The 21,779-nt window shown below is 29.9% G+C and overlaps 2 protein-coding genes across 2 annotated transcripts in view; both read left to right on the top strand.

Annotated features, from left to right (window-relative positions):
* The window catches only part of LOC125864351 (probable aquaporin TIP4-3), a 34,046-nt gene extending 14,223 nt beyond the window's left edge, over nt 1-19,823 (top strand). Inside the window, exon 4 of the mRNA XM_049544320.1 lies at nt 19,615-19,823. Within this exon, the coding sequence (XP_049400277.1) occupies nt 19,615-19,808 (194 nt within the window). The 3' untranslated portion in view covers nt 19,809-19,823. The remainder of the gene's footprint in view (nt 1-19,614) is intronic.
* Nucleotides 6,535-19,620, top strand: LOC125864379 (probable carboxylesterase 18). The gene is made up of 3 exons (XM_049544351.1): nt 6,535-6,930; nt 10,108-10,356; nt 19,049-19,620. The coding sequence occupies exons 1-3, from the start codon at nt 6,550-6,552 to the stop codon at nt 19,484-19,486; spliced, it is 1,068 nt and encodes a 355-aa protein (XP_049400308.1). The 5' UTR covers nt 6,535-6,549; the 3' UTR covers nt 19,487-19,620.
* Nucleotides 19,824-21,779: the final 1,956 nt, after the last annotated feature.

Below are 21,779 nucleotides of genomic sequence, written 5' to 3'. Positions count from 1 at the left end.
TTACTTATTTTGTTTTGTATTTTATTTTAAGCATTTCAATTTATAATAATTTTCACATTCCTATATATGATAAATTTTGAAATCTATATATAAATGTTAAATATACTTTTAAAATTTTGAATAATACACGTAACGTTTTCATAATTATATTGAAAAAAGTATCAATTCATTGAGGAAGATAAATCATTGTTGTAGAAGTATTATATAAATAATGTATGAGGGTGTATATACATCTCTGATACATAGTTATACATCATATATACTCAATTATACAATCAGTGGCGGACTCAGAATTTTCGTTCAGGGGGTTTGAAAAATAAAAGTATAAACGTGTATATATAAGCCAAGAAAACAAAATTTCAAGAAAGTAGTAGTATTTAGTTTAGTGGCGGACCCTTGAATTTTTTTGGGTTTAAAACCACACTTTTAGCATGTTTTATAAAATAAAAAACTAAAAACGGAACTGAAACCTTTAAAAAAAAAAAAAAAACTGAAACTGAAAAAGAAAAAAATAAAACGCTAACGCAGGGATTCGAACCCTCAACATGAGGCTTAATTTTCAGGAAAAATACCACTGGGCTATCTCTTTCTCCTTGTCATTGAGGGGGTTCAAAATATATATATCCACATAAATACATAAAATTATCTTATATATATAGTGTAATTTTTTGGCGAGGGGGTTCGGGTGAACCCCCTCGAACCAACGTGGGTCCGCCCCTGTATACAATATTGACACATTACATATACATATGACTATTTTATAAATAAAAAAATGTTATCTGTACAATTACATAATTAAGTGGGTAAGAATTTACTTGAGGCTAAGTTTAAGTAGCAGTGTATCTTAATGTATTTTCCTTTAAAATATATAAAGAATACCTGCTGTTATACGATTGGATGGTTTTATTTTATTGAATGCATGCTGTTATACGATTGGATGGTGTTATTTATTTTCCTAAAATATATGAAGATTAATAACCAGTGTGTGTTGCATTGCTTTAAGTTTGTTTTCTCTCTTCTTTCTTTGAGGGATTTTCATATTGCGATTTCAAGATTTTCCTATGATACCCACTAATTGTGTCTTAGGTTCTTAAGGGCTTTATGTTTGAGAATTTGACTTCTTACGTGAGCACCCCATGAGTGTTGACATAGCTATCTTATAAAGAACTTTGCTCAAAATGAACTTAAACATGACTTTACTTGTCTTTTTAAATGTGCCTAAATATTGATTTCAAAGGCTCATATTTCTTTGTCAAGCAGACTACATAGTTTCTCTTTTGTAATCTAGTTCAGTTTTGCTCTATCATCATCATATTTATTGAATTACAAATTTTTGGTGTTCATCTTTGTTTGCAGGCTGCTGACTTCAATGTCGAATATGCTCAGCAAGGGGTTGTCTACAAAGATGAATTTGATAAAATAACCAAAACAGTCCAAAAATTATTATCTACTTTATGAATTTGGATAATTGACTTTAAGGTAGTCATTCTCATCAGTCATCTATATAGGTTGAGAGCCTTAACATTGACAGAGATGTATCTGAGGAGGATGTCCAACAGGCGCTGTTGAAGTTGTACTCGTGTTGTTCCTGTCTTGAGACTAGGGGCTTCTTATTGACCCTACTAAAATGGTTGTAGTCTTTTTCATATTATAGATCTTGTTGCATAATCAACATCGGCCTGCCAAATTTTTCATTTTCTTTGTTAAATGGTTTTTAACCTTTTCCCATTTGTTTACACTAATCTGGAGATAGCTAAAAGTATCATTTTTACTTGTGCAGGAACTTTTGTTTGTTTAGGGAAGACAATTCAGAAAGGTTATTTGTCAAACTCAACTAATTTCATGAAACACATTTAGGTTAATTGATTTAATATGGTTCAACTTCTCATTCCTTTACTCCCAGATGACAAGATTCTTTAACTGGATTCGGAGCACCTGTTCGAACTAACATGAGATTTGGTGGTATAATTATCATTTTCTTTTACATTATTGATGTTCGTTATTACGTAATCTTGTGTGTAAGATAATGTACTGTTTTAGTTTTAATGATTGACAGACTTTAAGTGTTATTTTATAAATTTTGTGATAATAAATTTTCGCACGTGACACGAATTAATTTAGTAGTATTAAAATATTTAAAAAGTGAAATAGAGAGGTGAATAATAATTCTCCAAATTTAGAGAACTACTATTTACCTCCCTATAAATAGAGAATAGAGAACTTTTTAGAGGATGACTGGAGACTCAATTCTCTATTTTACTGTGCAAATATTTCTTTCTTCTTCTCCTACTCCTCCTCCTCCTTCTTCTTCTTCTTTCTCGTTTATTTTTTGATATGTCTATTTTTTTCTCTACGTGTTTTCTCATTTCATTTAATTATTTTTACGTTTTTATTTCTGTTTAATTTTTTATTTACTTTGGTATGTAATATTATAATAATATATTCATATATTGTTAAAAAATCATTAAAGTTTCGTACATTTATTCATGTACAATCAATCATCTGCATAATGCTAAGTAAAAATAGAACAAATGCATAGGAAAATAAATAAATATAAAAAGTGATATCAAATTGATCTTGCTGAAATAATTTGTTTTGTCCAATTTTCAAGTCTATAGAAATCATATACGTACCCCTCTCTCTTAAATAATTTAAATGTGTTTGTAATCCTTAATTTTTGAAAAATAATAATATTTTTTTAATATAATTTTTATTTATAAACGTCAAAAAGACGATAGCAGTGTTTCTATAATGAACACAAACATATTAAATAAACAAGCGTGTCAAATTGAAGCTGCTCTTTATATAAAGAGAATTACCAACTCAAACGCATTCCACGCTGCTCTCTTCCCCAAAAAAAGCCACTGATTCAGTTTTTCTCTTCTTCAGTAATGGCTAATGGGAGTGTAGTTGGCTTCGTCGGTTTGGAATTGGCTACTTCGCTTCTTCATTCGGGTTACTCTCTTCAGCCACTCGAGGTTTATTACTCTTTTTTTGTTGATAATTTCTACTTCTTCTTGTTATGTTTCTTGATTTTCGATCATTCTAGTTATTTTTTTTTTTATTTTTCATCAAGATTGACAATGTTTTTTCATCAAGATTCTGAAATTTAAAGATTTAGTTTAATGCATTATTTCATCTTCTTTTTTTATTGGGTGTTGGTGGTTAGGCGGGGGATGACACGTACTTTATGCAGTGCATGATTACCAAGATTTAGTCAATGATTAATGAAAATCTTAAATTAAAATTTCAAGAAACTTTAAGATTTTGGTTAATGCTTTAGATGACTAATAGTTTAGGTACACTATGCAGCGATTTCTAATAGTAAAATAAGTTCTCATGGGTAATTTACTTAAACTAATCTCTCTCTGTGTCTTATTCGTATTGCAATTTCAAGTTTTTTAGTTAAGTGAATGAAACTCTCCTCCTCTTCTCTCTCTGGCATTAAAGTAAGCTTCCTCTTCCTATATTTTCAATGGATATTCGTATTGTGATTTCAAGATTTTAGGTGAAATCAAAGAAATTCTCCCTCTTTTGATTGCATCTTAGGTTCTTTAGGGTTTTATTTTGGAGAATTTGAATTCTTGATGTTTCTTGATTGTAATTCACAAGGTAATTGATCTTCTTTTTGCTTTAGTGGTTTCGTATGTTCAAGAATTTACAATGTCTTTGTGATTTTTTCACCAAGATTCTACAATGTCTTTTGTTTAGAGAAGAAAGTTGTCTGATGGATGTTTTGGTCACTTTTTAGTCTCTTTTCCAGGATTGTAATTGTTTGTGGATCTTTAATAGTGAAATACTTGGTTAAGATCAAATACATTTCTGGGTTCTTTATTATTTTTATTTTTCCTTTAAAATCTACCAAGAGTTGAATGGTTTCTCTTTTGTAAACTGCTTCACTTTTGCACTATCAACATCATAGTTCTTCAATTATAAATTTTGATTTTCATGCTTATTCTTGGAGGTTGCTGACTTCAATGTTGAAGCTGAAACATCTCAGCAAGGGGTTGTCCACATAGATGAGATTAATAAAATAACTAAAAAGGTCCAAAAACCATTATATACTCTATGAATTTGGATAATTGATTTTAAAGTAATCATTCTCATCACTCATCTGTATAGGCTGAGAGCCTGAACATTAGCAAAGATGTATCTGGGACGGCGTCCAACAAGTGCTGCTGAAGATGCTCGAAGGAACTGTGAATGTTTATTGCAAATTGTTTCATCTGGTCGTTCCAAGTGCCTATTNGCTATTATTATTCTATCACATAAGATAAACATCTAGATATAAATAATGCAATTAGTTTTCTAACAATTCAAGCTTCATTTCATTTCAACAAGTAAAGTTTTACATAAGACCGTCTCACGAGTTTCATCACGTTTCCAACTATACGCATTTTTCATAAAAAATATATTTTCAATTATTGAATCTAAAGTTTTTTTTTCTAAAAGTTAGCTTTTATAAATAAATTTTATCTTCTTACACTTAGCCTAATTAATTAATTAAGTTCGGCCGGTTAACCATTTTAATGGATCTTAAAGGATGCCTAACCCCTTCCCTTTAGATTAGTTGAACCCTTACCTAGAATCTTATGTTTAGTAGACCTTAAAATGAAGTTTAACTTTAGAAAATAACTTTAATTAATTTAGGTGTCCTAATTCACCGTAATAATTAGGTGGCGACTTCTTGACTTAGTTAATTACTTTAGAAATCACCAAAATGTTGTACACTATTTTGACCCGGTTAAAATGGGGTATAACACCTATTACTCTTGTAAATGTGTTTGCAAGTTCATATCTGTAGTTCCTTGACTTCAAATGTGTTCTCTTTTGAAGTATTTTTCAAGATTAATAATCTCACTTACTTAGTTTATCTTTATTTCTTCTTCAGATTGTAAGTGCACCTGAAGAGCACGGAAACATCCAAGTGGCAATACTATTCCAGTATACTGAATCAATTTAAAGCCTATTTTATCTGCTTTTTTCTTTTTAAAAATTGCAGGGTAACAATTTTGTGGAAATAACACTTATCACTTTCTATTTGGATGGTAATATAGTTTAGTGCTTTTAGTGGAGAACAAATCTCTATGAGAAAAGAATGTTTGGCCAAGCAAAATCAGATGTCAGACACCTATTCAACAGCAAGAAACAGAACTTCTTCAGCTAGACTACACATATGTTGGGATGGGGAGTTCAAGTGATGATCTCACTGCATATGAACTCATATCTGAATTTGTGAGGTGATTTTCAGTTTTAGTGAGTTTATCTTCACTGGATGAGGATTATCTTGTTCAGGTTTGTCTATTACTTTTGCCTTTTTGCGATGCAGTTTCTAGTTTGACTACAAATTTGGTGTATAATTATTAAATAGTGGGATAATATTGTAATTATTTGAAAAGTGTTTTTGATAAACAAATTGTATTTGACCAATCTTTTTTAAAGAAGTATTTTTGAGAGTCATGAAAAAAGATAGATATGAATGCACCTTCTATTACATTATTTTATAAGGAGAAATTATTTAAAGTCACTATTGAATTATTTTATAAGGAGAAATTATTTTAAATATCTATTATTAAAGACTTTAAATAATATTTGTACTTTATTCAATTAAGAAGTGCATATTATACATTTTTAATCAATATAATGTATAAATAAATTAAATTTTAATATAATATTAACATAATGATTTCAATATACTAAACAATATCAGATTTTTTAAAAATATCATTCTACAAAGTACAGTCACTGCATATAAAAAAATCACCAATAAATAATAATAGGTAAAATTCATTACATGCAAAGGTAAACTTTGAATAATAATAGATAAAATATAAAATAAAACAAAAAAAGATATTGTGAAAAGAGGAGGAAAAAAATCTTTAAACAAAATTTAAGAAAACTTACGAGATATGTTAATACATTAATGAAATATATATATATATATATGTGGTAGGAATACTTTAAAATTTTAAAAAATATATATTTTGTGCTTTTTTTTTTAATTTAAAAAAAGCAAAAACTTTTTTGTTTGGTATGAGAGTTTTTCAATTTTTTGAAAAATGATTTTTCTTAAAAAACAAGTTCGTTAAAAATAAAAATAATAATTTTTCTAATAGAAATAGAAATCAAATTGTGTAAATGACATTTCAAATATTATTTTTCTCCCTCTCCACCAACACACAACCCTCATCCCTTGATCATCACAACCCTAATATTATTTTTAGAATAATATTTTCTTACCTACTTTTCAAACAATTTTAAAAAAAGAACTCACTTATTTTTTAAAAAAATTATATTATCTAAATTATTACTCCTATTTTTTTTCATACCAACCTAAAAAACCGGCTTTTATTTTTATTTAATAAAAATAAGTTTCACTAAAAAAAGTAAGCACGTACTTTTATTGTAAAAAAAAAAAAAGTCTTTTTGGTCTTCCCAACTGCTTGGCCAAACAGACCCTTAAATCTTACTTTTTGTGCTTCTTCACAACTGTTTTTTTTCTTCCACACATCACAATTTCTCTCTATTTTCTTCTTTTCATCATCAATTATGGCGCAACAAGAGAAGAAATCATCAGCTTCATCTCCGGGAATTCCTTGGAGGACACGAATCGCACTATCCTTCGTCTCTACAATTACCGACTATTCTCGCCGTCAAAACGGCACCGTTGACCGCCGACTACTCGGGATCTTCGGCCTTAAAACTTCCGCCAATTCAAATCCAGTTAACGGCGTTAAATCCTACGACGTCACTGTAGATTCTTCTCGCGATCTCTGGTTTCGCCTCTTCATTCCAACTACCGATGAATCTCGGAATTTGAGTTCACTTCCGATTACCGTCTTCTTTCACGGCGGCGGATTTGTGTATCTCAGCCCTGATACGAAGGCGTACGACGCCGTTTGCCGTCGTTTCGCGAGGAAAACCCAGGCTGTTGTTCAGTGGCGGAGTTAGAATTTAGATTGAGCGGTGTTAAAATATGAAGTAGTATGCACACAAAAAATTCAACAAAATAAATTTTACTAACAAAAGCAAAACATAATTACATTATTACAACTGTACTTGACGCGGTTTCATCTCTTGAAATGTTTTTACAATAGTATTATTAGAAATATTAATAAATACATCTTTTTCTACATAAGGAACTAGACAACCCTTCAAAAGCTCATCATTCATCTGATTCCGCAAGGCATTTTTAAATAAACTTCATTGCTGAAAAAACTCTTTCAACGGATGCAGTGGCAACTGGTAAAAGCAAAACAAATTTCACTAAGCGGAATACAAGAGGAAAGTTTAGGTTCTTCTTTGTCTCAACTAATTTTCTTGAGAGATCACAAAGTCCATTAAGATTGGAGAACCTTTCATCCATATCACGAACATCAATAATGTAAGTGGCAAGTTGATTCTCAAGAGCATTCATACTAAACTCATCAAAGTCATCAGGATATAACTTAGCTATTCTCATTATTTTTCTGATGTTAAAACTAGAAAATGAGTCAACTGGATTCAAACAAGCAACTTCATGAAGCAAATCAGTAGTCACCTCATTGAAACGATCATTGAGTTCTTGATGCTGCCAATCAATAATCTTACAAAATACTTCAACACGATAATGATGTAAGACCGTATAATCGGTAGGTTTACGCCTTGATCTTCCAGAATTAACATATGACTCATCAAAATTAGGTAACAAAATGTTATACTTGATACAAAATGTGGATACCTTATTAATAAATGCATCTCATCCATCATCTCTTAGCATTTGCAACCTTTTCTTTGCTACTTCAACCAGTAGCATAGCATTTGCAATATCTTGTTCTTTCTTTTGCAAGGATTTTTGAGCTTATCAGTGATTCCTAAGATATCTCTCATCAAATGCAACATAAAAGCAATCTTAAATGTTTTACAAGCTTCGAGATATCCTGTTGTCTTAGCTTTTTCATCGGTAGAATATGCATCAACAACAAGTGCATCAAGAACATCAACAATAGATCCAAACATAAGAATAAAATTGCTAAAAGATTTGTAGTGAGATCACCAACGAGTATCACCGGCTCTTATAAGACCAAGTTCTTGATGCAAGTCGGTACCGGTTGTAAGTTCACCCATATCTAATGCCTCTTGAATTCTTTTTTTTTTTTGAGAATCTCAAAATTCATCCATACGCTTAAAAGAAGCTCCCAACACATTCAAAACATTTGAAACCAATAATACAAATTCTCCCACATTTTTTAGAAACTGCAACAAGAGTTAATTGAAGTTGATGAGCAAAACAATGAATAGAGTGAGCTGAGATACTTTCTTGCCTAATCAACATTTTAAGGCCATTCATCTCGCCTTGCATATTACTTGCCCCATCATAACATTGTCCGCGCACATAGGATAGACTCAATGAATGTTGAGCAAGTACATTGACAATTGCCCCCTTTATAGATAAAACACTAGTATCTTGAACATGTACAATATCAATCAATTACTCCACAAATCCCATTCGATCAACATATCGTAAAACGATAGCCATTTGCTCCTTACGTGACACATAAAAAGATTCATCAACCAATAAAACAAAATAGTCACCATTTAATTCTTGGATAATAGCTTTGATGGTTTCTATCTTACATGCAGTGATAATATCTTTTTGAATCATTGGAGAAGTCATTTGGTCATTCTGAGGAGCACGTTCCAATACATAATCATAACTTTTATCACAATGTTTCGCATACCATGAGAGAATTTCAAGAAAATTACCTCTATTAAGTAATGATTTAGATTCATCATGAGCCCGAAATGCAAATCCTTGATTCAAAAGAAGTCTTACTACATCAATTGAGGCAGACAAACGAAGCCAATACTCATGCTTAACTTGATCATATTGTCTCTCAAATGCAGATATAATAGACTGTTGTTGTCGCATTAGATCTTCACTTTTCTTTTTGCCTGATTATGAGTGCTATTTGGCCCACCAATATGTTGCTTAAAACTTTTCTTCTTATTCCAACTCTTAAACCATACAGTAGAAAATACTTCACCTCCACCTTGATGAATGTTATCATCTTTAAACAAATAACAATTCAAACAATATGCTGCATCGTTAGTTACACTATATTCCAACCAATCATGATACTCTTTAAACCATTCAGGATTAAAACAACGCATATCTCCATAAAAGTCTATTTGAGGAAAAATATGATTCTCAGGTTGACAAGGACCTTGTCGGAGGTATGCTCTCCTAATTACATCACGATCATTTGGATGATAGTTCAAGATTGGAGTCCTTTTCGCTAGATCAAATTCTAAAGAATTTAAATCAATTTCTTGTCTTTGAGAAGAATGGAGTGATACTTTTGATTGGTTGGAATTTTCTTCCCGTGTAAGTTGACTAGTAGAAGCCAAATTTGATTTTGGTACTTGGAAAAAATAGTTCTTCACTGATTTTTGAGACTGAATTGTAAAACAAAAATTTCATGAGAAAAATATATAATTGCAAATGATAAATCAATCCTAAACAAAACAAGTAAATATAAATAGAGCATTATGATGGCTGTCATCAACAAATTGGACAAGGAAAATAAATATAAGGTGTAAGAAAGTAAGAACTTACCAGTGCCATGACCAGGACGTAGATTGACGCCAAGCAATGGCGATTGAAGTCTGAAGACGATTGCATGACGCAGTCAGCGAACAAAGACGACTTTTTTGGACTCTTCCTCTTCAAAACTTTTGATTTTGGAATTGGGGATTTGTTTAATCCCTAGACTCTAAATCCCTAAAGTGTATTTTATTTCTTTTTTAAAAATAAAATATTAAAGTAAACTTAATTTAAGTCAATGGTTTAAAAATTGGAGAAAAAAACGTTTAGCTATCTAAAAAGTAAAAGACAAAAAAGTTACAGTTGGCTAAAAAGTTAAAATAGACTTCAGCAAGGTTTGAACTCCCAACGCCTAGGTCAATGACAAGGCGGAACTTTGTAGTTCCTGAACCGCTGAACCAACACTTCAACTTGGTTCAGAAGTGTCAATTCTAATATATATAGGTATAAAATCAGAATTTGACTTACCTATACAACGTAATTTTCTGATGAAGGGGTGTCGCTTGACATCCCTGGGCAAGGGTAGCTCCGCCCCTGCTGTTGTTGTCTCTGTTAATTATCGGCTAGCTCCGGAACACAAGTATCCTGCGCAGTATGATGATGGATTTGATGTGCTGAAGTTCCTTGACAATGAGAAGAACCGTGAGCTATTGCCAGAAAATGTTGATTTGTCTCGCTGCTTCCTTGCCGGAGATAGTGTCGGCGGGAACCTCGCTCATCACGTGGCTAAGCGAGCATCTGAAATGACGTCGAACTTTGATGCACTGAAGGTATGGTCCCTCTTTCTCTCCATCTGTCTACTCATATTCCATGACAATACATATGTCACGTCACTGTATTGCCCAACTTCTTGGTTTTTCTTTTTAAGTGTTGCCTCATTTGCAATTAAAGGCCTAACATCCATAGCTACCTCAAGTTATCAATTTTTTACTTAACACATTTTAACAGGACCATATTTATTTTAGATATCTTCTTGTTATGTTATTTTGATGAAAAAAGACATAAATATACCATCAAAGTTATCTCGTATTTGCATAAAAGTGTCCTATTATCCCATATAACTATTTAATATCTTTGTAAATGGGTCATTTTGACCCATTCCCTCGTCTATGTAGTCGCGCGTGTTGCTCACTCCCTATGATAGAATTCAACCCGACCTGACCCTGTTCTTTGAAGAAAGTCATTTTTCCTTTTTCTTTTCTTCTTCTAAATTTATTTCTTCTCTGTAAGGTCTTTTGTTTTATGTTTTAGTTTTTTAATTTTTCTTTTCCTTCTTTCTTATCAGATTCCTTTTAGTTTCTCTGTTTTTCGACCTGTTTTAGTTGTTTCAAGATTGTCTTTATTGTTGTCTTCTTTTGATTTATTGTCTACTTCACAATCATTTCAAGATTTTGGTAGTAGTTCCTTATTGCATTTACAAATTGAGGGTCGGGTTTTGTTTCCCGATCATGTTTTGTTGTTGGTGAACAAAAATTCAGAAGAATTTAAACCATAAAAAACTTCAAATTAACGTTTTATACTGGAAATTAAAAGATAAAACAAATTCCTACCTTATTTTCTTGGGGAAGATGATGAAGTCATCAAACAGAGAGAACCAACGTTGATCTTGCTATGGAAAAAAAATCATGAAATCGAAAAATTAGGGCTATCATGGCTATTTTGGGTTTAAAATTGGGGAAGATGACATAAATTGATTAAATAATTAATAATAAAGAAAGAAAATGACACGTGACACTTTTAAATTGGTCCATGGCAGTGAAACGAAATGACGCACCTCATGTGCATGGTAACAATTCAGACGAGGAAATGGGTCAAAATGATTTGTCCCATTTACAACGATATTAAATAGTTCTGTGGGGTGATATGACACTTTGAAAGTTAACGTGTCTTTATGCAAATACGGGACAACTTTGATGGTGTCTTTATGTCTTTTCTCTATTTTGATATTTCTTTCATAATCCTCTCCGGATCCTAAGGGTTCGTTTAACCATGTTATATAAAATGATGATATGAGATATTAATATGAATTCATGAGATGATCCTAAGGGCCGGTTTGACCATACAATATGAAATCATAATATGAATAATGAGATGAAATTAAAGTTTTGTTTGAACATGTGCATTGGACTTTTAATGTTGTGTAGTTGTAAAACTATTAAAATTATCCCAATTCTTTATACAATCATACCAAATAAGAAAAAATTTATAAAATCACATAATACACTATCACAAAGCTATGTATTCTTAAAAAGTACAATATTTTATTAATTAACTTTTAATTCAATAAAAAATAAAATTAAACATAAGTTGTAGTGTACTAGTCTTTAAAATAATCCTCACACTTAGTAAAAATAACCTTTTCACGTTGAACTTGCATTTCTCGTTCATATGATCGAGAAGACGTATCAATTTTGTTACTTTTAACCATTTGTTGGTCAATTTGATTGGTAAATAAATTTGATATAAAACAATAATTGGTGAATATAAATGTTAAAATATGAATTGATTTGAAATAAGAATAAATTTTATGATGATGAGAATAATCATTATATGAGATATAAATAATTTAAAAAGTAATGATATGAATTATAAATTTTATTTACATATAAAATAAATAGCTACTAGATATATGAGATAACTTATCTCATTACTATGATATAAATTGTGGGATAAGTTATTCAAACATGACAATCAAACAAGATACAATAATTTTATTCCATCAAGTCATGTCATATTAAAATATAAAATAAGGATCAAAATAGATAAAAGCGACCAATGAACAAACGACATGTAATTATTTATCCAAATAATTTTTTAAAAAAGGTTTCAATAAATTAAAAGAAAAAATCAGCACTCCCATCCCTACACAATCATCTTCTCCATCATATTCCTCCATTTTTATTGTTTTTTCCGCCACAATCCATACCCATACAATCATCTTCTTTATTATAATTCTTTATATTAATTATCTTTTCCACCATACCGATTCCTGCATGGTCTTTTTCTCCACCTTATTCCTCCTTTTTTCCTGGTCTTTTATGTCATCTCCATCCCAATTTGATCGTCTTCTTCGCTTTCCAATTCTTCATTTGATTTGGTGTTTAGTAGTGCGAATCGTATGACAATAGTGGTTAGTGTTTTCAAGATTGTATCTTTCTCTTTAATTTTGTGATATTTGTAAGCTTAATTAGGACTCAAGGTTAGTGAGATTAGAACTTAGGAAGTAGAAATTCTACACATTTTTCACAAAGGAGTAATTCGTTTGACATTAATAGAATTCTACTGTTGAAGTTAAGACTTTTTACCACGCACCATTAATATTATAGGTAATAGGAGCATATTTTGTCAGAGGTATTTAAAGAGCTTATTTAGAAATTATTTAGAAATCCCAGCTTAATTATAATTACGCATGCTAAAAGGGCATGCAATTTTGGATTTTTCGGACTTTTCTCAAGTTAAGATTAGAGGTTCAGTTTCGAATCGAGTGTCGGAATTGAATCTCGAATGAAGGATGTAAGAATTCTTACCTATTCTATACAAAAACAATTATTTTGATTAAAAAACACTCAGATTATGTATTTGATCAACCTCAACAATTAGGCTAACGTCCTTTTCCTAATAGAATTATATGTGTGATCAACCTCGTCCATTTGCCCAAAAATATATCTGGTTACAACAATATAATGTAGATGACTAGTGAGGTACAATAACCCTTTATCAATTCTATTTAATACTCTCCTAAATGAGGTTAAAACACACCATGTGAACACAAATAATATGTAGATGTTAAATTTTTACATATAATGCTCGTTCTTCTTTTGTATCACTCCCCTAAATAAGGTAAAAACACACAATGTGAACACATATAAAATGTAGATATTAAATTTTTACATATAATGCTCCTTCTTTTTTACCATTCCTAAATGAGGTTAAAACACATCATGTGAACACAAATAATATGTAGATGTTATTTTTTTTTTTTTTTTTATATATAATGCTTCTTCTTCTTTTTTATCACTCTCCTAAATGAGGTTAAAACAAACCATGTTAACACCAATAATATGTAGACGGTAATTTTTTTTACATATAATGCACCCTTCTATTTTATCACTCCCCTAAATGTAGGGGTGTGTATTCGATTTTTCGGTTTGGTTTTATGCTATTCGGCTTAGATTTTTTGGTTTTTGGTTTTGAAGAAGTGTAACTCAATCCGAACCAAAATAAATTTATTTGGTTAGGTATTTCTCTATTTGGTTTGGATTTTTTTCGGTTCGATTAATTGGTTATGTCAATAATTAGAAACATAATAAAGTTATATTTACAATTTGAATTTCTTCAATATACTTTCTAATATAATCACAAGTAAAAATGTAAAACACAATACTTAAAAGTATATCAATTGTAGATGTCCAAACATAAAAAATAAACTAAATCATAAAAAAAAATAACTTAAAACTGACAAAAGTGATTAACTCCAACTTATTTATATATATATATATATATTTGGTTTTTTTGGTTTTTCGGTTTTCATTTTTCTAAATCCGAAACCAAACCAAAAAATCAAACAAAATAAATCATAAATCCAAAATCAAACCAGAAATCCAAAAAACCAATCCAAATTAGAATTCGGTTTGATTTGGTTTGATTTTTCGGTTTAATCCAAATAGGGCACACCCTTATCTAAATGAGGTAAAAACACACCATGTGAACACCAATAATATGTAGATGTTAATTTTTTTTTGCATATATTACACCTTCTTCTATTTTTTCACTCCCCTAAATGAGGTAAAAACACACCATGTGATAATGTGAACACAAATAATATTTAGAGGTTACATTTTTTTTTATATAATGCGCCTTCTTTCTTTTTTATTGTTGTACAAAAATATGTTAATGTCTCGTGTAAAAATAAATATATTATAGAGTGAATTGGTCTTTTGAGGCCTTCTAATAAAGAGTGGAGACTTTAATTTATTGATTGAACTAATTAATTGTTAGGGTGAACATGATTTTTAGTGGTGTATAATGTAATGATCCGTTAGATCATTTTGAGATTTAGTCCTCTCTCTTTCATAAAAGACCCTTTTTATAAAATTTTAATGTTAATTTTGAACTATTCGTTTAATAATGGATAATTAATTAATGGGTAAGTTTTAAATAATTAATTTAGTTTGTAATTAAGGAGCTAAGCCTATAATTTATTTAATATAGTATATCACTTGACCCATATTTATTAAAATAAGTTACTAGAGTTTATCACTTTTAGTACATAATTATTTTTAAAAAGAAAAGAAGAAGAAGGAAAAGTTGATGGTGTTCACATGGTGTGTTTTAACCTCATGTGACAAAGTTAACATCTACATATTATTTGTGTTCACATGTGTGTTTTAACCTCATTTAGGAGAGTGGTAAAAAAAAGACGGAGCATTATACGTAAAAATTTAACATCTACATATTATTGGTGTTAACACATGGTGTGTTTTAACCTCATTTAGGAGAGTGATAAAAAAGAAGAAAGAGCATTATATGTAAAAAATTTAACATCTACATATTATTTGTGTTCACATGATGTGTTTTAACCTCATTTAGGAGAGTGGTAAAAAAAAAAGGAGCATTATATGTAAAAATTTAACATCTACATTTTATCTGTGTTCACATTATGTGTTTTTTCCTTATTTAGCGGAGTGATACAAAAGAAGAAGGAGCATTATATGTAAAAATTTAACATCTATATTTTATCTGTGTTCACATTATGTGTTTTTTCCTTATTTAGCGGAGTGATACAAAAGAAGAAGGAGCATTATATGTAAAAATTTAACATCTACATATTATTTGTGTTCACATGGTGTGTTTTAACCTCCTTTAGGAGAGTATTAAATAGAATTGATAAGGGCTATCGACTATCGTACCTCACCAGCCATCTGCATTATATTGTTGTAACCAGATATATCTTTGGGTAGATGGACGAGGTTGATCACACATCTAATACTATTAGGAAAAAGACGTTAGCCTAATTGATGAGGTTGACCAAATACATAATCGAGTTTTTTTTCTTAATCAAAATAATTATTTTTGTATAAAATAGGTAAGAATTCTTACATCATTCATTTTAGATTCAATCCCGACACTCGATTCGAAATTAAACCTCTAATCTTAACTTGAGAAAAGTTGGGAAAAAATCCAAAATTTCATGCCCTTTTAGAATGTGTAATTATAATTAAGGGCCAGACTGTCCAGGGAAAAAAATGCAAAATTCAAATCCGGCCTAGAGAGTTCGAGTTGATTATCGGGTTGGGGTGGTTAGGTGGGGTAGCGGTAATATTATTTTATAATGGTATTAATTATTCATGTATTAGTTATACGTGTATTAATGATTCTATTTTTTACCTTAATCTAAAATACTACATAGATTTCTCATAACTTATACATATATTTGTTATGCAAGTTTATAAATTGTCAATCAAACATTATATTAATTTTATAAATAAATAACTTATTTCTTAACTACCTACGAAACATTCGTATAAGTTAATAGAGAAAATTAATCCATAAATAACCTCCTTTCTTATTCAACTGTCAAAAGATCCCTTACTTTATAATTTATTTAATTTTAAGCGTATTAAATAATGGGAAAAGGGCTTGATATACCCCAAACTATATCATTTATAGTTGATATACCCTCGTTATGAAAGTGACTCATATATACTCTTATCATTATAGAAATGACTCACATATATCCTTGCTGTTACAAAATGAACTCACATATACCCTTTATCTAACGGAATGAAAAAATAGTTTTAAATTTATTTTTTAAAATTTAAATTTTTAAAAAATTCATTTAGGGGTATATATATATATATAAGATCCTTCTAACAAAGTTCAAGGTATATTTTAATCTTTTTCGTACGAAAATTATTTTTTGACTTCTTAGATTATCATTATTCGAGTTTCTTATTCTTTTTTTTTGTTTCATTCTTTAGTGTAAAGAAAAAATTTGAAACTAATTTTTTTGCGGCTATATTGTAATTTAGTTTTTGTATTTGTAAAACTAAAATAAAAAAATTGAGCATCTATAGTAAATTTTATGAGAAAATTAGTGAAATATAAATAAATTTGACCATCAAAATAATAAATTTAAATTAGTCGTTGAAACAAAAAGTAAAAAAAAAAACGTGTGAGAAGGATCAAATATACTCCATATAGATTATATTTTTTCAAAATAATAATAATTAAAAGATTAAATAATTAATTTTTTCACTTCCGTTAGAAGAAAAGAGTATATGCGAGCCATTTCTATAACATCAAAGTATATATGAGTCACTTTCATAACGAGAGGTATATCAACTCTAAATGACAAAGTGGAGGGTATATCATACCCTTTCCCCTCAAATAATTAGTCATGGTAAATACTAAGAACAATTTGTAGATAAAAGCTTCAAATGCTTAAGAGCCTTATGTTTTATTATCGGAATTAAAGTAATATTCAATACAAATAAATTTTTCAAGTTCTATTTTAAAAAAAACTTACAAATTTAGAGTTTACATAGTTTTGGACTATTTATTTAGTGAAATAATTATTTAATCAGTATAAAATTGAGTATAATTATTAAGAAAGAGTAATTATACTCTCTAATTTTTAGTAGTGATGAAAAATTGCTAGTAATTACATAATTAAATTACACAATAACTTTTAAATTTTTATTTTTCAAAATAGTATTCTTTTTACCTCCTTTCTCTTTCATTTAAATTAAATGACTAAACGTTTGTTAAAATAATTTACTAATATTTTACTAGATTCATTATTTATTATAGTAGAAAAAACGTACTAAACTCGTGTTTTTTTGTAATTTAAAAAATACAACAAAATATGATTTTATATTATATTCACATGAATTGGAAGATACTGGTTATTGTTACGATATTGGTTACCAATTTATAATTATTTGATATGATTTTAAAAATACATATTTTACATCTAATTATAAGTAAACTTTAATGTGTCTTACTGACATGTATTTGTCACACGTTAATGTCTGTTTAGTTGTTCATCTAAAATAAATTCGTTTAATTTTTATATTTTTTATTTTAAAATAAAATATTTAATTTGATAATTACACTTATATATCAAATATAATAGTAAAAATTAAATTAGTAATTATGTTAGTACAACTAAACATATATTTGTACTTACTATATATAATGATCTCCGTAGTAAAAAAAAAGTACTTAGCAGATGATCATTATATTAACCAATTATTTCTCAGAAAATCCGTAGATATTTGTACGTAACTCTTTACTTTAATGCTTTTCCATTTGATAACCAAACAGGCAGTTATAGTTTGGAGTCCAACAATAGAAAACATAGTATTACAAGTCTCCATTTTTGTCAACTCTGATAAAAAAGAGAGAAATTGAACAAAAGTGGCTCAGTATTTAAATATGAAAGGCATAATATATAATATGTCCTTTAATTTGACTTCAACTCATATTTATGTTCTCTAACTTTAGGTGTGTACAAGTAGACATTTAAACTTATATAAAATTGAATAAATAGACACACGCGTCCTATGTGGCATCATACATGACAATTTTCATCTTACGTGGTGTCTTATGTGTATTATGTCACATAGGACACATGTGTCTACTTATTCAACTTTATATAAACTAAAATACTTATTTGTGCACACCCAAAATTGAAGGACACAACTGTGAAATATTTGTGCACACCCAAAGTTGGAGGACACAACTGTAAAATATTGTCAAGTGAAAAGACAGATTTATGTATTATGCCTTTTTGAAATCTTAAAAAAGATAGACATGTGCCTCTGAACAAAACAAAATAATTGGTGAGGAAGCCAATCTCAATCATTAATTGTTCTAGAGTCTAGTACAGATTTTTCTTCCTTTGACAATCAAGCCTTACCATCTTTTCACTTTTTCATGTCATAGTTGGTTGCGTGCTTGATTCTAATTAGAGATTGTTGGAAAGAAAAAGGAAGTAAAGGAGAAAGTGAACAGAAAAATAGAGCAAAAACAGAAGTAAAAAGCTACTGCAAAGATTTGTTTCTGATTAATAATGAAAGCAACAAGTCTGCCTATAAATAGGCTTACTGTAAAACAGAAAATACTAAAATCTAGGTCCACTAAACCACTAACTACTAATTAGCTACTAATCTGCCACAATATCTAAACATGCTAAGATAAAGGAAACTAACTAACAAACTCCTGAAGACTTGGTCAAGTATCTGAATCACTTTTCAACAGAGACTTCTCCAGTTCTCCCACGCCCACAAATTACATGGAATTTGTCAAGCGTAAAGAAAAATAAGACAAATAAATTGAAACATATTTTGAATATTACTAGTATGAAATAGTGGTCCTTTTAAAAATGTATATACCCAAAATCTATGCATATTAAACTTTAGGGACAAATTCCCGTGAATTCTGTATTATGTGGTCTAGGTAATTGGACTGGTGGCTATACAACCCTTTTTTGGAGGGGAGGAACGAACGGAATCAGAATTAAAACTAGTAGAAGTTGACGCATTGATATCAGTGAGAAGAACAGATTGGATGTGGAACGCGTTCCTGCCACCAGGTGAAGGGATGGATCGCGATCATGAAGTCATTAATGTTTGCGGCCCAAGGGCTGTTGACATAACAAAGCTGGACAATTTTCCAGCAACGATGGTAGTTGTGGGTGGTTTTGATCCCCTTAAAGATTGGCAAATGAGGTACTATGAGTGGCTTAAGAGGTCTGGCAAAGATGTTCACCTCTCAGAGTATCCAACTATGGTGCATGCTTTCTACATTTTCCCTGAGGTTCCTGAAGCTACACAACTTATTCTTGAGATTAAGGATTTTGTTAATAAGCAATGCTCTAAGGTTGTGAAGAATTGATGTGCCATTATTCAAATCATGTGTGTAGTATTATTAGGGTTCTCTTGGACATGTCATTGTGTTGTCCATTGTTGGTGTAGTGTTAGGCCTTCTAGTGTTTATCTCGACCACGATCACCGCCAAAAAAGGCTATGGAGGGGCGGGGATTAATCCGGCGAGGTGTTTGGGGCCGCGCTTATTAGAGGAGGTCACCTTTGGGATGGACATTGGATCATTTGGGTTGGGCCAACTATTGGTTGTGGCCTTCTATGTGTACACAAAGATCATTCCAACAAAACATTTCAATGCAGAATGTGGATACAAACATTTATATATACTATAGTAAATTTAATAATTGATATCAATTTTAAAAATAATACACAATTTGTTGTTCTTTACTCATGGGTAGTTGGGAATTTATACACTTTTTAAACACCAATAAAAGATGTAATAATTTCAAATTTGTTGTGGTATCTACTTTCATACCTATTTCACATAGTAAAATATTTATACCTACAACAATAATTTATACCAATTTTTATACACTTTTTAAAATATATAATAATTCACAATTTTATTGGAATATCAAATTTCATACATATTTCATACCGTAAGATATCTACGCATATTAAATTAAACTTACTAATTGATACCAATTTATATGCATTCTAAACATCAATAAAGAGTATAATATTCCATAAATTTTTTGAGGTATCAAATTTCATACCTATTTCATATAGTAAAAATGTTTATACATACTAAACTAAATTTTACTAACTGATACCAATTTTTATACACTTTCTATACATCAATAATAAATATAATAGTCCACAAATTTGTTGGGGCATCAAATTTCATACCTATTTCATACAAAAATAATACTAATTTTAAAACAGTTGCAACTAGTAATTGTGTTTTATCATAGAAATAGTATTCCAAATGCATACAAGCCTTTTGCCAATATTATACCAATTTCATACCAAAAGTAAACATTGGTTCATAGCAGATTCATACCAAAAGAATATCAATTTCAAAACAATTGTAATTGGTAATTGTGTTTTGCTATATAAATAGTGTACGAAATGCATACAATTTTTTGTGTCAATATCTTATCAATTTCATACCAACAATAAACACTGGTTAATACAAGGTTCATACCAAAAAGAGATCTTTGTAATTTTTGTTATTTTTTACTTACAAAATTTGAATCGGAGTCTGAACACTCAGACAATAGAGGTTCCACCATTTTCCCTTTCCTTTATAGTCCCTTACAATTTGAAGGAGTGGATTTTCTTTGATTATTGTTTCTTCTCCTTTGCTGGGTTTTGATTTTTCTTTGGATGGGTAGCACTCTTCTTCGCCGGAGTTGCATTCATCTTGGGAGAATATAAAAACTTGGAAGCTCTATTTCAAGATTAGATAAATCCTCTACAAATCTAGAACTCTTTTTAGGTGTGTGATAAACATTTTGATTCTTCGACATGTTTGTTTGAGAACCAAAAATTTGATTCTTGACACTATGTACAAAATTTGCGGAAGTTTTTGTTTGAATGAAGAAGAAGAACAATGGAGAAGCTGGAAGAGAAAGAGTAACCATGGTGGAAAGAGAAACGTGGGTATGTGAGACACTTCCTTGAAAGATGTAATTGATAATTAGCAACTTATTCTCTCTCATATACAATATTATCAACATTTACGAACAACGAACAACTTCACATTTTATATCAAATCATTGATTCTCTCATGGAATCCAAATCCAAATAGTTAGCATATCGGAACGTGGTATTCGATCCTATAATTATGCCTGAGCGTGGCAACTAAGGCTGGCAAACGGACAAGATCGGATCAACAGGACTTGTTTTATCGGAACCGATACTGGAACCGGTCCTCGTTACCGGATTTCGTTACCAGAATCGGGTCTTACCGGAACCGGTTTTACCGGAAATTTCCAAAGGTTCCATCCGGTCCCTTAGTTACCGGATTGGAACCGGTTTGGACCAGACTGGAACCGGTTCTTACCGGATCATTGTGTACCGGTAATTTTTTTATTAACTTTAATTATTATATAATATTATATTATTAATTAATAAAATTATATTATTAAAAAACTTCAATTTAAAACTTTAAACTTTAAAGTTACTTTAAAGTTTCAATTGAATTTAAGTTTAAACTTTAAACTTTAAAGTTTAAAATTGACTTTAAATTTTAAAGTTTATATTGAATTTAAAGTTTAAAATTGGCTTTAAAGTTTAAAGTTTATATTGAATTTAAAGTTTAAACCTTAAAATTCAATTTTATATTAAAGTTTAAACTA

This window comes from Solanum stenotomum, chromosome 5 (assembly GCF_019186545.1).
Source record: "Solanum stenotomum isolate F172 chromosome 5, ASM1918654v1, whole genome shotgun sequence".
NCBI lineage: Eukaryota > Viridiplantae > Streptophyta > Magnoliopsida > Solanales > Solanaceae > Solanum > Solanum stenotomum.
Note: the sequence above shows the minus strand (reverse complement) of the source record. Positions and strands in the feature narration are given on the sequence as shown.